Source organism: Balaenoptera physalus (assembly GCF_965194825.1).
Source record: "Balaenoptera physalus genome assembly, chromosome: 2".
NCBI classification, from domain to species: Eukaryota; Metazoa; Chordata; class Mammalia; order Artiodactyla; family Balaenopteridae; genus Balaenoptera; species Balaenoptera physalus.
Window position 1 is genome coordinate 33,749,038 of NC_138883.1, and position 16,487 is coordinate 33,765,524.

A 16,487-nucleotide genomic window follows, 5' to 3' on the forward strand; every position below is an offset into this window, starting at 1 on the left:
TGAAGAACTACTCTAGCCTTTTTTCTAAGAGCTGGCATGGCTAAGAAAGAAAAACCCAGCTAAGAATGGGGATGTGGAAAGCACAGTGAACATGCTAGTTACAAATAATTTCTGTTTATGTAAAGAGATGACATGATTGGAGCTTTACCTTAGTGTTGCCACAGTGGAAACTGAGTGTGGGGTCCTTGGGGGAATTCTAGCTGCATCAGATGGACTAACTAGGGCTGTGTTTTTGAAGGGGGCAGGGGGAAACCAGCAGATACCATCCAGATTTTTCTTAAAGGGAGAGACATGAAATCCATCACTCTACTTGTAAGCAAATGACCCTCAAAAAGAATTTGAATTCTAGAGAGATTCTGAGCACAAGCTTGCAATGTCTTTCAGAACCTGACTTATGATTCAAGATGAACCACTGCTAGCTCTGGGGTTACCCAGCCAGGGAGGGTGGGAAAGGCAGGCCCATTAATCAGCAGGTGGCAGGAGACCCCTCCAGGTGAGCCAACTGTACAAAGGGAGGACATGAACCCAGATGGAGAAGAGAAAGCCGAGAAGGAAAGAAATACCTCTCCCCTCATCTCCTGGTGTGGCCACGAGACAGATCTGCTTGAGGGGAGCCTGGAGGGATGGTCTAACCCGAATTCTCTCTCAGAACCAGTGTGACTGGAGCTTGTCTAAGGAGAACTGAAACCCTTGCTCTGCCACTCACTAGTTGTATGACCTGAAGCAAGCTACCTAATCCTGAACCTCGGTCCCTCACTTGGAAAATGGGGTTAATAGTACCTGCCCCAGAGGGTTGTTAGGGAAATAAGTGAGCATTTATTGAGCACCTTATATGTGCCAGGCCTGGTATGAGGTACCATAGTGACAGTGGTGAGAGGGCTGACAGTTTTGTGAGATCACTTACACAGCGAGCTGAGCGCAGACACTGCCCAGCACACGGTAGGTACTCAACAAACGTCCTTAAAAATTTGTTTTCCAGTCACACAGTTATGCCGTGTGAAACAAAGGAAGGATAGACAGGTAAGGCTTGGCTGAGTGGTGAAGGTTAAGCTTAGACCTGAATGACAGCAAAGATCCAGTCCTGGGATCCTTGTCTCCCCGCTGCCCCCCAATCCCTTTATAACCTCTACCAACCCGGCACCTGCTCGTACCAACCCCTGTGCCAGGCCTTTGGACTTGACATTACATGGCGCTTTGTATCTTCAACGCTGGTTTTACATAGGAGGGAATGTCAGTAGTTTTCAAACCTCCTCGTCAGAGCAAGAGTTATTCCATGGAGAGCCTGCAGGGATGGTGGAGGAGATTTTGAGGTCATAGTCCCTTCAACTGGAGCAGCCCTTCTTGGTCTGTTTTATATTCTGGACCTCTAAGAAAGATCCACCTATATATTGAGGGTCCTTAATGTGCCTGACACTGCTCAAGGTGCTTAGGACACATCAGTGAAAAATCAAAGATGCCTGCCCTCCAGGGCTTATATTGTAGCAAGGAAGACACACACAACGAATGGTAAACATAATGAGTTATTTATTATGTTGCTTGGTGATGAGTGCTTTGGGAAAGTCAAAGTAGAGCAGGATGGAGGTAAGGAGAGTGGGCTGCAATTTAAACTGGGTAGGTCTCATGGAGAAGATGACATTTTAGCAAAAACTCAGCAGTGGGGGAGTCATGCCAATATCTGGGGAAGGAGGTGTGGGCTTCAGCTACGGGACTGTCTGGGGAAGAAGCATTCCAACAAAGCGTTCTGAGGTGCAAAGGCCCTGAGGGGAGGAAGAGCACGGAGACCCAGGTGGCTGCAGCAGGTGAGCAAGGCGGGGGGCGGGGGGGGAACCACGAGATGGGACAGCACGTGGGGCTTTAAGGACAGGCGAGGGACTTTGCTTTCAGTCTGAGTGAAAAGGGAGTCACTTCAGAGTTTTGAGCAGAGGAATAGCACGATCTGATTTGTGTTAAAGCTGGAGAACAGGTCAATGTAGTAACCCAGGTTCAGACTGCAGTGAAGGTTGGAAAACCATCCGTTCACCAACATGGTCACCCTCATGGGTCCCTTGGGCTGAAGACTGGACAGATTATTTCTGTTCCCATTTTACACACTGGGAAATTGTGACTCAGGGAGGTCACAGGGGTTCGCTGAGGTCACAGAGCTGGAAGGTGGCAGTCTGGAAATTGAAGTCCTATAGCCTCCTCTGAGTTGGTCTCGGCGGATTGCTGGGTACCAGGATCTGTCTGCTCCATGGTGTCCACGTGGCTCTCTTGTATCCTTGACGACTCTTTTGACGCAGGGAAAAGACCATCTGGGACTACAGTAGTCCTCTCTAATCTGCGGGGGATGTGTTTCAAGACCCCCAGTGCCTGAACCATGGATAGTACTGAACTCTATATATAGCATACTTTTTCTTTCCTCATTAAGTTGAGAGCTTTCACCTTTTCGCTCGAAGGAAGCAATTTACGGCTCCTCTTTGGCACATCCAAATTGCCAGCATCACTACTCTTCCACTTTGGGGCCATTATTAAGTAAAATAAGGGTCACATGTACACAAGCACGGTGATACAGTCAATCTGATAACCCCGAAGGTTACTAAGAGACTAATGGGCAGGTAGTGTATACTGCATAGATACGCTGGACAAAGGGATGATTCACGTCCAAGGCCGGATGGAGCTGGACAGTGCAAGTTTTCATCATGCTACTCAGAGCGGCGTGCAATTAAAAACTTATGAACTGTTTATTTCTGGAATTTTCCTTTTAATATTTTCTGGCCATGGTTGACCGTGGGTAGCTGAAACCATAGAATGTGAAACCACGGATAAGGGGGGACTACTGTATCTTGCTTTTCAAAATTAGCATTTTACTTAAGTTACACATTGAAAAAACCCAGTTTTCCCATAGGCTTTCAAGTTTACCTTACAAATCTTACTTTATTCTCTTAGAAATCGTAGATGCACAATAAAAGCCTGTGGGTGATGTCCTCACGTTTCAAAGATCCTTTCTTGCCTGATGCCTCAACAATGCACCCAACATATTCCACCTAGTACATCCCACTTCGTACATCCTGCAGTAAATCACACCAGAAAGGAAGAGGCGGACCTGCTGGCGGCCTGGGGTGAAGGTGTCACTGGGCCAGATGGGACCGATGATGGGGGGTGGGGTCGGGGGGTGCTAGGGGGTCCAGGCCCAGAGGGCCGACTTCCCGCCAGGCCCTGTGCTGCTGAGCAGGGCACCACAGGCAGGAGATTCAAGAGGCAACTGAATGAAGGAAGAACAGGGAAATGTTTTCCCTTCCCCTATTCCCTATCTCCCTTCTTATCCTGCCTCTGGAGAAATATTTGTGAGGGCAGAGGGGCAGGCTGATTTTGCTTCTACCATGTCGATTAACAGAGGCTCACGGGGCAGCTTTGCAGCCAAGGGCCCTCCGGTCCCTCTCCCTTTCAGTCTACCAACCGCCTCCATAGTCTATCTGGGTTCCTCTAACTCTTCTCCTCGCCCCTCTGCCTCTCAGGACTCCAGTCCTCCCCTCCCTCTTCCTCCCCTCCCCTCCGTTCTTTGGGCCTCTGAGCTCTCAGCCCCTCCCCCCTCCACGTTTCCCTCCAAACCCCGCGCTCTTTGTTGCTGCATTCAAGGTTCTCAATACAGTAAAGCTTTGATGATTTGCCTCAACTGAGGAGGAATGTCAGCTTAAATTAATGAAGGGTCTGAATAATAGAATTTTAAAGCAAAGTTCAGTTGCTTTCACGTTGTAAAGCATCCTTTCCAGGGTAGAAGCCTTTGCATTTACATGCAGTAAGAGCTAGCGCTGAGAAATGGGGCAATATGTCTTAGACACCCCTTTAAATGCTTCAACAGAAAAGAGCCCTTTATAATTGGCATATACTTTCTTTGACTCTGAGTGTTTCTGCTCCTCAAATCTTTCATTTTTAGTGACCAACGTTTCTTTTTATTACCGTGATTTTACTGGGCTTCTCACAGATCCACAGTTTCATTTCCTGAATTCTTTATGACAGAGACATTTCCACGTTGAAAGTCTCTTTAGACATTCTTAATTTTCAATTACACGAGCAATACGTGAATATGTTCATGTATAAAACCTTAAAAATAACAAAAAAATAATAAAACCTTAAAATAACAGTAAATGCAAACCTTATAAATAATAAAATAATTTCTGTGTTTCGGCTTATAATGCCACTTTCCTTACGTTGGTGCTAATGTATCATCTATAACAAGCTATCCCGCACAAAACCCCCTTCTTTGGGGCCCTATCTAAAAGGGAACCACCTACATCTGACTGGGTCTTACTTGCCCTATTTCCTTACTGCCTCTCTGCCACATTCCATTCCCACGTCTCTGCCAAGAATACTCACCAAGATGAATGTTAACAATTATTAAATCTAGATAAGGGTACTTGGGTGTTCATGATACTGTTTCCTCAACTCTTCTGAATGTTTAAAAATTTCATAAGAAAATAAGAAAAACTCACCAAATTCTAAGAACAGCAATACGGCCAAGTGACCTTTGGAAGAAAAGAGGACCAGTTCTAGTCGCCACTGTCTTCCTTCTTCTAGGGATTCCCATGCCTGCATTGGGCAAGGCTGAGCCTCATTTATAGGTATAGTAACGAAGGTAATGCATGGTGTATTTCTTAGCAATGTGCACACTTTTGTAAGCCCTTTCATGCATATTCCTTTCCTTTGGGGTATAGGTAAGGCAAATGTTGTCCCCATTTTACAGATGAGGCAACCAAGAGGTTTCGTGATACTGCCTAATAATACTGGCTCACTTATTACTTTCTTACTAGGCAGCAGGCACTCTTCTAGGCATCGACGTGTATTAACTAATTTCGTCCTTATAACAACTCTGAGTTACATGTATAACTTTCCCAAGATTACAAAGCTAGTAAGTAGTGGGCTGGAATATGAACCTGGCAATGTACTCATGACCCCAAGTTTTAAACACCTACATCCTCATGCGATGACATTACAGATGTCTTTCTAGTATTCCAAGAGTGGAAATCTGGCAGCCTCCAGGGTTCATTCAGACTGTAAATGTGCTTATTTGGCCTCCACAGTATTTTATAATTGTTGAATTAGTTTCCATAATTTAAAGATTTATTTAAAGAAAAATTTCATCTGAAAATCCAGATTTCTGGCTTCCCTTGAAAAATCAGAAGTTCTGGCAACACTAGGCTGGCATCCCACATAGTAACAATGGGCTGGAGCTGGGTATGTGCTGCCCCTTTGGACAGGGCACACTCTTTCCACGTTGTCACAGTCCCAACTACTCCCAATTATTGCACCTGGCCTCTTTTCGCAACTCTGTTACCTGTTTAGCGTGAGCATTTGAGTTTGCAACCCCTCCCTGTAAAAAACTACAACTCCAAAGAAGTATAAGTTAATATGTGCCCTGGTGCTATCAACACACTACCTAAGTCATTTATTCATCCATCCGTCTATCCATCCAACCATCCCTTCATGGATCTATCCATCCATCTGTCTTTTTACTCTGTCTCAGGTGCCCCAACCTAGCTTGGCCATTCTCAAACTGACAGCACAGAGTCACACCTGCCATTTCTTGACCAATATCTACTTTTCTCTCATTCAGTATTAGAAGGGTAGCATCAGAGGAGGGAAGATGATCTGTTGAGGGAAACAGCATTATGGCAGGTGTTATGGACTGAATTGTATCCCCGCCCCCAAATTCATATGTTGAAGCCCTTATCCCCACTATGATGATATATGGAGATAGGGCCTTTAAAAGGAAGTAATTAAGGTTAAAGGAGGTCAGAAGAGCAGGACCCTCATCCAATAAGACTGGTGTCCTTACAAGAAGAGGAAGAGACACTAGGAGTGCACACAAAGGAAAGGCCATGTGAAGACACAGCGAGAAGGCATCCATCTGCAAACCAAGGACAGAGGTCTCAGGAGAAACCAAAGCTGCCGGCACCTTGATCTTGGACTTCTATCTTCCAGAACTGGGAGAAAATAAAGTTCTGTTGTTTAAGCTCTTCTATGGTATTCTGTTATGGTAGCTTTAGCAGATGCACACAGCAGGGGATTGTTTTCCATGTGGCCCCTGCCCACCCTTTCCACCTCCCCAGCCCCTGGCCCGTTTCCTTGGCACAGGTAATCACCTAACACCTAAGGGCATCTGGATTAGTTACTAAGAGAAGTGGCCAGCAATCCCAGTTAAGAAGGCCTATTATTTCTCCAGGGGTGTGAACCCCACCAACAGACAGGCTGGGAGGGTAGGGAAAGGGCTGGGAAGACGCCACTAAAGAATTCTACCAGTGGGATGTACTCAGGACATTTTGCTAAACCTGAAATGTGGGAGATGTTGCCTGACATTCACAGCATAAGGAGCCTTTGGAGTTGAGACGTGGGCATGAAAAGTATTAGCAAAACTCAAGTTGGCTCAAGGAACATTAAGAGTTACTGGTCCATCCAGCTAGGTGCTTGAATTTAGCAAGCTGTTTTTGTCTGGAGAGTCTGAGTTCAGGTTAAACAGACTGATTGTCAGAATAATTACTGCAGAATTGGCTTCATCTTAAGCCTGCCTATGGGTTTCCGCCAGGTGTTCTAGTTAGAGAGGCTTATGTTATTAACACAAAGATAGGTGGTTGCTGATTAACCCCAGAGGGGCCTAGAGAACTGGGAGAAAGCCAGCCTGGCTTCTGCTCCATCTTTGCATCAACTTTCAAGCTATTAGAGTGGTAATGACTGTGGAAGGGGGATGGTTGCGTTGGAGAGAGAGGTTGGACAAACCCCAGATTGGTTCTCAGATCCCAGGGGACAGCCAATGGCAATAGGCTTCAACCCCAGACCGTAAATGAAATGAGCAGAGATCTGGAAGTGATCCAGAGGAACTGGCTCTAGAATCCCACAGCAGCAGGTTTAGAAGCACCATTGGAACCACCTTCTCTGCCATCTTAGGTTCCTAGGGAAACTCGGTAATTTTAGTCAGTAGATAAAAGTGTCAGTCATAGGACAAGGTTTGACCAATGATTTAATCAACAGTGACACACTCAGAGCTCAGGAAAGAGCAGGAAAATACAGGGTTGTTTAGATTTCCCTTTAATGAATTTCTAGCCTCATGTCCACTGAGAGGAATATGGAAATACTGAAATTTGAATGTAGATGGATTGGGTCGGGTTTTTACCACCATCTGATGAGGTATACAGGCAATGGTCTTTGATGAATAAAAGGCAAAGCTCAGTATCACAATTCAATACTCCTCCTAGTTCTCTGGTTGATGTGTGAATTCAGACAAAGCACAATTTCTCTGACTCCGTTGAAATAGGGCAACACCACACGTGACCAGTCCTCCAAAACCATCACGAAGATTTGTGAAAACTGCCAATGAAGAGCTTTGTGCATCTTGGGAGGACACTACTGGCAAAGACCTTATCTAAACAGAGTCCTTCACTTGTGTTCTAAACCTTAGTTTGAAAGTAAATTGTTTGGCACTTATTATTCAAGGGTCTGGGACCAGGGCTCCCTGAGGCCTGAGGATGGGGGCTGGGGAAAGGCAAGGGTCTGAGATGGGGACTAGGAATCCCCACAGGGGTCAGAAAAAGGTCTGGGGGATTAGTGGAGCCAGAATACGTTCCCTCTCTGCTAGGTCAGGGTTCCTCAGCGGAACTTTCCCTTGCTTCTGCTGATGTCTGGTTTTGGGGAGAGGGAAATTGCTGCAAAGATTAGGAGAAAGAGCAAAGGGACTTGGTCCTGGTGGGAATGAGATTTTCTTTAGCTATGAAAGGGTTTTATTTCCATTCCTCCTTCCATATCACACCTTCCCCAGTCTTCCTTCTATTCTCAAATACATGTTAAGACCTCTTCCTTCCCACTCACTAGTCATACACCTCCATGAGTGGGTTCTTTCTTTTTTTTTAAATTAATTAATTAATTTGGTTGCGCCACGTCTCAGTTGCAGCAGGCGTGCTCCTTAGCTGTGGCTCGCGGGCTCCCCAGCTGCAGCATGTGTGCTCCTCAGCTGCAGCCAGCAGGCTCCTTAGTTGCAGCTCGCAGGCCTTAGTTGTGGCTCACCAGCTCCTTAGTTGTGGCACACGAACTCCCAGCCAGGGCATGCATGTGGGATCCAGCTCCCCAACCAGAGATTGAACCCCCGCCCCCTGCATTGGAAGCATGGAGCCCCAGCCAACTGCACCACCAGGGAAGTCCCTGTGATGGCGTACTTTAACAGGACGAGAAGTAGGATACTGGAGTCAGGGGTTGAGGGATGAGCAATAATGGGGGACCAGGCTGCGACAGGGGAGATCAGGTCTACAGTGATGAGAAGGGGAGGTAGAAGCAAGAGAGTGAATGAGTATCTGTGTAGCAATCCAGTTAAGGGTACAAAGAGCACACTACAGTTCATCATCTCACCCTCTCACGGGTCCCTTAATGCAAGCTGCCTTGCCCACATCTGCTGCTGCTTAGGCAGCCATGCTTTCGGCTCCTCCTTCAGCCCACAGCGGACTGGCTGGCTAGTGACCAATGATGTTAACTGAGACAAAACAATAAGATGAGCCTATGCCAATCATATTCTCTCTTAGGAATTCTAACTAGGAAATACCCAGGAAAAAAGCCAATGGGCTTGGAGTTGAAAGGCTGAGGTGGAGAGAGAGGAGCTCAAGAGACCAGGACGAGCCACATGCCAGCTCAAGTTTTGAATAAGCAGAACTATAGTATGTAGGGCATGTCTGCTGGGAGAGAGAGTTGCCCTGGACAGATATGCAGAGAGAAGCAGAGTCTCTAAGGTAATGAATCCCTAGGGTTGCCTTTGCTCCTCAAGGCTCTCCAATTCCAGACCACCCGTATCCTTAACAACACCTGTCCCCTTTTACCTAAGGTAACTGAGATTTTTCTCAATGGAAAGACCCAACTATAACTAACAGTTTGAACAAGTTCTGTGTAGGTAAGTTAAAATTGAATTATTATTTGAAGACATTTTCTTTGGGGAAAATGAGTAGGCTGGTTCCCTTAGCAAACATGACCTACCACCACTGTTTATTTGGAAGCATCTTGTGTACTTGAGATTAGGTTTTAGGCAGGAAATGGTGTGACCTAATTTTTCCCTTTGTTATTCTGATGTCAAGGCAGGTAAAGACTATGTTTCAGTCCTAAAGAAAGGAGATCTTGGTGTCTACAAAGAACTGGTTTGGTCTAAGAAAGGTAAGTCCTTTCTAAGTTACTAAGATTCAGGTCTACAAATCTCTCTGAGGGAAGCTTTAAAACCATGAGTTTTTACCAAGTTAAAAGGAGCAGAGAGGTGTGGCAGCCATGTTGGTTCACCAGCGAGATCTCGTGAATCATTTCTCATCTCGGATTTCAGGGCTCAGGAGGGCTAAACTGGAAGGAAAACTGAGAGCAGCTCTTGTCAATATGAGACCTCATCCATTATGTCCACAGCCTCTTGGAAATGTCCCCCAGCAAGGCTGCCATCAGCACTTGACTGAAAACACATGGAAGCAGCCCACTCAGAGCAGGAATTCATTATTGGAAGAATAATAAGGGAAAGTTTTTCTTTTTCTTCTCTTTCTGATGCTGGGAAATCTGCTTTCTGGAAAAGTCGCAGGGATTAGAGGGAATTTGAATCATGTCCGGTAACAAGGGAGGGAATGGAAGCAGAAGGGCATGTTTCCAGAAGCCATTTCACACAAAGCATGATGGTCCTGGGCAACTCAAAGTGAGCTGTTCTATCTTAGACGTATTATTGAAATCGGGCCATGGCTCCCTTTAACCCATTATCTTTTCCGAGAGTGATTAGTATCAGATAGCTTCAAGGGAAAAGCGCCCAGAGTTAATTGGTTTTCCCTGGCTACTCCTCTTTTTCAAAAGGGTCACCTGTGGACTAAAATGGGCTGCAAAACTATTTGGTCTTCAACTCTCAACACTACCCTGTAAGTCTTTGATAGATGCCCAGTAATCCAAGGGAAAGGCACAAGGTGTGGCTGTGAAAGAAGGAGACATTTGCCAGCTCCCTGGGTCTACAGTATGCAGCAGACATTACAAGTGTTTGCCAATCTCCAGTTCTCCTTCCATTCCAAATACAGACGAGGTTCCCAACTCCAAGGACGACATGACTGCTTGGTCATGAGAGAGGTGATGTGTGTCGTTTCTTAGAGGAGGCCCTTAATTGCCAATGCTCGACCCCCTTCTCATTCTTCCCCTCCTAATGGCAAGTGTGAAGTGCATGTTGATACTGAAACGAACTATTGAATCATCACATGGAGGACAGCCTCCCAGGAGGGTCTCTCAGACATGCACAGGCCTGGTTTTAAGTCACTGAGATTTCATGGGCTTGTTTGTTTAAGCAGCAAAACCAAGTCTCTCCTGACTTATGCCCGCTATTTATTGGTCATCTCTCCTCCCAGTTCTGTTTGGAGTTCTGGAGCACCTGTGCTGCATCTGAACCTCACCCTCATTGAAATTCAGAGAAGTAGGCAATGTGCTTTCTCTTGCACTTAGGATATTCATCTGAGAAGTGTGATGGACTGCTCCCTTCATTTGAGTAAAAGTAGCCTCTGGTGAATTCTGTAGTGGAATAAAGAAGGTCATTTCATAGCTGTAGGACAAGAGTGATGGTGATGATATTAAAACCAAAGCTTGGGAAAAAAATGACCCTCCCAAGTGGTTCTAAGACCACGATTTTTAGGACAGAATCTGATATTTTGCACTTCCTCTTGCCTCCATTCCCCTCTCCTCCATTACCTAATCCTCATCACCCAACTCCAGAATTCTCATTTGGCAATCCTGGTTTTGCAGGACAAACTTCTACAATCCCGTCTTTGAGCAGTAACTTTGCTCACAACATACAACTAAAAGTCACTAGGCATAGAGTTAGGCAATTCTGGGTTAACCCAGAAGTGTTCACTCCATGGGCTGATAGGGACCACACACTTCTGAATCTTCAGCAGGACTGCAGCACATCAACAGAGTAACTAGGATGCTAGTACAAGTAGGGAGACAAAAGTTGGACTTTGCGTTATATATGTATATGTACACACACACCAAGAAATTATTCATATTCAATAAAAGTAATTAACAACTCAAGATGCCTCACTAGCGTTCCATGGGTGGTACCAGTTTGGCAGATTTTCAGCTCATGAATGCCACCTGTGTCTTCTTCCGTGTGAATATTCCCTGGGGGCACCTTTCCTATGCATGTCTCCTCATTTTTAATAATGGCGAAAAGAAAAGGAGACAGTGATGGAATCTCTACCATATTCTCTTCAGTCACTTCTCCCATTGGAAGATCCAACCACCAGTATTGCTCTGATGATTCTTTTATTTGGAAAATATTCACTGAATTTCTATTACGTGTACAGTATTGTGCTGAGTACTTTAGTGAGGATGACTAAGAAAGGTTGTAATAGATACGAACAGAAATACTACAGGGGTGAGTGGGGAGAGGAAGAAGCAAGACTACCTGGGTTCAAATCCACATTCCATCACTTTCTACCAAGAGACTGAACTTTTCTTGCCTCCTTCCTCATCTGCAAAGAAGGAATGATGTGAAGTCCTACCCTGTGAACCTGTGGGGAGGATCAGATAAGCAGATGCACACACGGTGTGTGTGAGACACACAGCAGCACTGAGTATTGGCACAATGCAAAGACAGTGCTTAGGTCCTGTCCTGGCAGCATGGTTTGTGGTGAAATGCCTTGGAGTAGGAGAGCACAGGGATTGATCTGTCTGTCAATCACTGGGGGTACAGCACTGTCTTACTGTTTCCTGGGGTCAAAAAAAAAAAGGCCTCAAGTAGGAAGCCATTTAATCTTTGACATCTGAGATCGAGATATGTTTTCCTCATACCTTTCTCAGACACTCCTGAGTGCCCAGTTTAATGTGTGAACTGCTTAGCTTTTCTTTCTTGGTGGACAGTGAAAGTGCAGAGAGACTGAACTAATAGTTATGGAGAACAAAATATCTTTCTCAACTTTTGTAATAGTCCCTGGCTGTTTGAAAATAGCCAATTCATATTCAAGAATTCACAGGAAATGTACATTGAATCAGCTGCAAAAACTCAGCTTGATTTTCACAAATGTTCTATTGAAGACCACAAGCTCTCCAAAGGCACCTCACTCAGAGCGAGACAAATGACCACAGTCTGGAAACTGTATCCTCCACCTCTTCCAGGTCCATCAAAATCTTTCTCGCCCTCCAATGCCCAGCGCATTGTTTGCTCTCCAGGAATACCTTCCTTGATTCACTCCAGCTGGATAAAATGTTCCTCCTTTGGCCCTTGCAGCCTGTGGCTTGGGCGTACATCTATAATGTTAACTTTATTTTATTCTGCTTTATATTATAGTTAGGAGTACACGAGTCTTTTCCATTCCTTGTAATACACATAGCCTGTTTTTTGAGCTTTGCCTTAGCATTTCGTATGTAGTCAACAAATACTGAGTTGTTAAAGGATTCTGTCATCCAACAATTCTTCACCGATTGGGTACTTACTTTGTGCACAGCACTCTGTTGGGCATTGATAGCAGACATGAGATAGGACAAGACTTGATTCTAGCATCCAAGGCATTTAAAAACCTCTGAAGGGGAGCAGATACAAAGTGATTCTACAGAGGGCAGCTTGAGTGTCACCAACAATTTGGGTAAAAGAGGTCCCAGTGCCAAAGGCTGGGAAGATCTGATGCCTGGCTTTGAAGGGGCTGAAGCCCACAGCCTTGAAGCTTTGGTTGGAAACGTCATGGAAGAAGGAGGGGGTAGGCTGGGTGCTCTGCTAGAAACGACTGAATTATCCTATGGGTCACCAATTGATTTATTTGCTAATTGACTGGCCCAGCCTTGGGCTTTGGATCTAAAGAAATCATTTCATCCTTTATTAAATACTGCAGGAATCTCACTCTTTGTTCTGCAGGGCTCTACACAATGTACCAGTGAAACTTGAATTTACACCACAATAGGTGTACCACTAATGACCTTCCAAATGCCACTAATACCATACATGTCCCGCTTCTCAGTTGGATCCAAACCTGTCACTGAATTCTGAGCCCATCGACCTCCCTCTGACAAAAGAGCAGACCCTCATGCCCATGCCCGCCCCCAGCCTCCCCCATCTTTCCATGATTTCATTTCTGAATCAGTTACTCTTTGGAGACCCCAATTCCTTTACACCTACTCTTTTTATTTAGTGGACAATACTTCATTCGGAAATGTTCCCTCCTGTAATTACAAACCCTGTTAGTCATCCTGCTCCTCTCCCCAGGGGGATTGTGGGCTTTAATTAATTAATGTGGTTAAACCGCTTTGAGGTGCCTGGTTGAAAGGTGCTATATAAGTGCAAATTATTATTATTATGGCTGTTGCCATCCCATGGCGGCAAAGCCTACAGCCCCAAGCATCTAGAGACCCGAACAAAGGCCTCTTCATCTTCACCTTCCCTGCTAGGTCTGAGATGGCTGGCTCAATGGTAAGGAGCGGGGGGTGCAAATCTGTTACCATCTCAACAGCAATCAACTAATTAATCCCCATTATGTTGGCTTCCGTTTCCTTCTTCCAAGCAGCCCGGTCCTGTTTCATTTCACAAATCACGCCCCCATCAGCTCTAGACAAAGGTCATAGTGTCCCTATGGCCTCTGTTGGTCTAAAGGAAAAAAAAAAAAAAGAGAGAGAGAGGGAGAGAAAGAATGTTTGAAAAACCGTTGCTGTCATGAAATGCACTAACTTCTCACTAGCAGTCTAAATAAACCTCTCCTTCCGACGGCAGTCCTCTTACACACATACCCGTCTATTACCCAGGGAGCCAATGGCTTTGCAAACCTGAGACACCCAGAAACTCAGCACAGTTGTGGGTTAAGGCCCCACAGCCCTGGCTTGACTACCGATAGCTACAGACAAAAGGGGAGCCTTTCCGGGCTGGGTGGAAAGAGGTCATCCAGAGAAGCGGAAGCCCCTCTTCAGCTTCCTCTACTACCCCCCAGGTTTCCCCTGAGAAAGCCAGCTGCCATCTGTAGCCAGGAAGCCCTCACAAAGACCGGGGGGCCATGATTTAGATGTTTTGTGCTACACCTAGCACACCGCAGCCCTTAACAAACGCTCGGGGCTTCCACTACGATGGGAGCCATTGAAAGCAGCCCTGTGGGGGAGACTTGGCCTCTCGAGGGGATGCTCCTGACCAAAATGCTCCTTACAAGGTTGTGCCTCAGACCCTTTGTTAGCGGGGACGTGGGTGAGCCTCAGGGGGTCATGTCTTCATCTGCCTCCATTTATCCTCCCTATTGAGGGGCTCCTTCAGGACATTGGTCAGTCTCTGTGGGAAGTGATTTGGAGAGCAACAAAAGAACTTGGGCCCTTTGGGGGGGCCTTCAGAATTCAGTAAACATCTGGACACGGAAGGCCAGGTTCTCAAGCGGTCTAGCTGGGGAGATGTCAAAAGAGAGAAAGAGCTGTGTGTGCAATGCAAGCTTTTAGTTCTGTGGCGACATTTGTTGTCGAAAAACACAGACGCCCCAGTAGGTAGATAGGAAGATTTTTCAAAAGCTCCTCTATTTGTCAGTTTCTGTGAGTGCCGTGCACCATGTGTCAGTTCTCATGGCATGTGTGAGGAAACCGAAGTTTCACATGGCTACGGAGAAGCATGTGATGAATCTTCTGATTCTGTATGGACTCTGAATGACCCAGGGTTGCATAAGCCTGTCCTGGGGATTGTTGTTAAGCATTTCTGTTATCCTTGAGATTTGTAAAGCACTTTTTAGTCAAGGTGATTTGTTGGCTTCTCATCATGAGCACATTTTAATTGACAAAAAAAATGAAGTACCGAGGCTAAGTGATTTACACTTCATCACATGATAAACTTCAGGATCTGAACTCTTGACTCTCAATGTTCCCTTTATTGTTGAATCAATCCATTTAGAACACATTAGTCAGCATGATTCAACATTAGTCACATGGCACTAATCAGCATTCCCCAGCGTGCCCAAATCTATCCTCAAACAGCAAAAGAAACTGGCTTCTGTCAAGAGACAATGGAATGCCGTTTTCGTCAGTATTCAGGAGCTGACATCCAGTTCAAGTACCATGTCCTCTCAGGAACCTTCCTCAGTCATCCTAGATGGAATGAGTCTATTTCCTCTATCCTTTCAAATCCCATTGTTTGAACCTTGATAATAGGTGTGGCAGTTTGCTTTTGATTGCACATTTTGTTTTTGAGCTAACTAGATTGTAAGCTACTAAAAAAAAGGGACCATTTTTTTTTTTTTTTCAGCCTATCTCGTCAGAGCACCATGGTTTACAAACGATAGATGTTTGAGAAATACCTGCTTAACTGAACTCACTGAAATGGAGCTCAAGTCATATTCCAGAAAGAACTCCAAGTCCTTTTGGAAGAGGTTTTCAAAGAAAATCAACAACCTGAATTGATTTCACATCTTTTGATATTATTACCTGGGCATTTTCACAAATGCAAATTGTTAACTGTTAATTGTTAAAGATAGCTAAATGGCTTCCCAGTTCTAAAAGAGGAGCGTGGATCTAGTCTAACTACAGTCCAGGCCTTGGAATAAAGTTTTTCTCTATAACCTTATTCCAACTGACATTTTGTTCCATGGCTTTTTTTTGGTTTGTTTTTTTGGTTTTTTTGTTTTTTTAAGTGAAGACAGGAGAAAACATTTTGGAAAAAAAATGTGTTTAGTCTATGACTTTGGAACCAAATTTATACCCTGCCTTGTGCTATAAGCACTAGTAGCTCTTGTTCAAGCATCTTTCTTGAATAGTGCACAATAGCAAAACATGTACTAAGCTTTTGCTTGACAGAGATTCTGTCTTGGGAGGCGGAACAAGATTTCTGGGTGCTGATCTTTGGTGGCATTACTGACTGTGATACTCTACTCCTCTGCTCTAGACTCTGCCAAAGAAGGTCCTGATAGCATTTTAAATATATAATATTTTTTCTTTTTTTTAAGAACAGAAAAGAGTTTTATTTGAGCCAAATTGAGTACTAGGCTGGAACCCTGCTTTCCAGATAACTCTGAGAAACTGCAATATTTATGTTGCATTTCAACATTATGCAACAAGTCCAGCCCTAGGGTCTGTACTGTTGTACGCTGGGGCCTAATCTCTGCAACTGGGTTCTTCTGAAAGAAATGTGTCACTAAATATTCATCTCCTCTTCTCTCTCATGATAATAGAACTCCCGAAATTTAGGTGGGCACATGGCCACCGAGATTAACAACTACATTTTCCAGTCTTTCTTTCCATATATTGGTAGATTGGCAGAAATAATGTGTGTAACTTCTGGTTAATATCCTTAAAGGAAGGGGGTTGCCCTTTCCTCCCACCAAATCTCTACCCCACACAACTCCTGCTACCTGGATGCAGGACATGATACTGAGCTATTTTGGACCATGACAACAAGGGCAACATCCTAGGTATGATGGAGCAACAAGCTAAGAGCCGGGGCCCCTGGACCAACATGTGGGGCCAAGCTGCCATACCAGCTCTGGACTGCATTCCTCCACAGTGCTATGTGAGAAAGCAGTCAACCTCTA

The 16,487-nt window shown here is 45.0% G+C and overlaps 1 protein-coding gene across 2 annotated transcripts in view; it reads right to left on the reverse strand.

The window, feature by feature from the left end:
- RAD51B (RAD51 paralog B) overlaps positions 1–16,487 on the reverse strand; it is a 648,001-nt gene that overhangs the window by 22,803 nt on the left and 608,711 nt on the right. Inside the window, exon 12 of one of the 2 annotated variants that reach the window (XM_082451822.1) lies at positions 13,106–13,585. The exons of the other annotated variant lie outside the window; for it this stretch is intronic. Within the exon in view, the coding sequence (XP_082307948.1) occupies positions 13,569–13,585 (17 nt within the window). The 3' untranslated portion in view covers positions 13,106–13,568. Of the gene's footprint in view, positions 1–13,105; positions 13,586–16,487 lie in introns of those variants that run through there. 2 annotated transcript variants of the gene reach the window in all.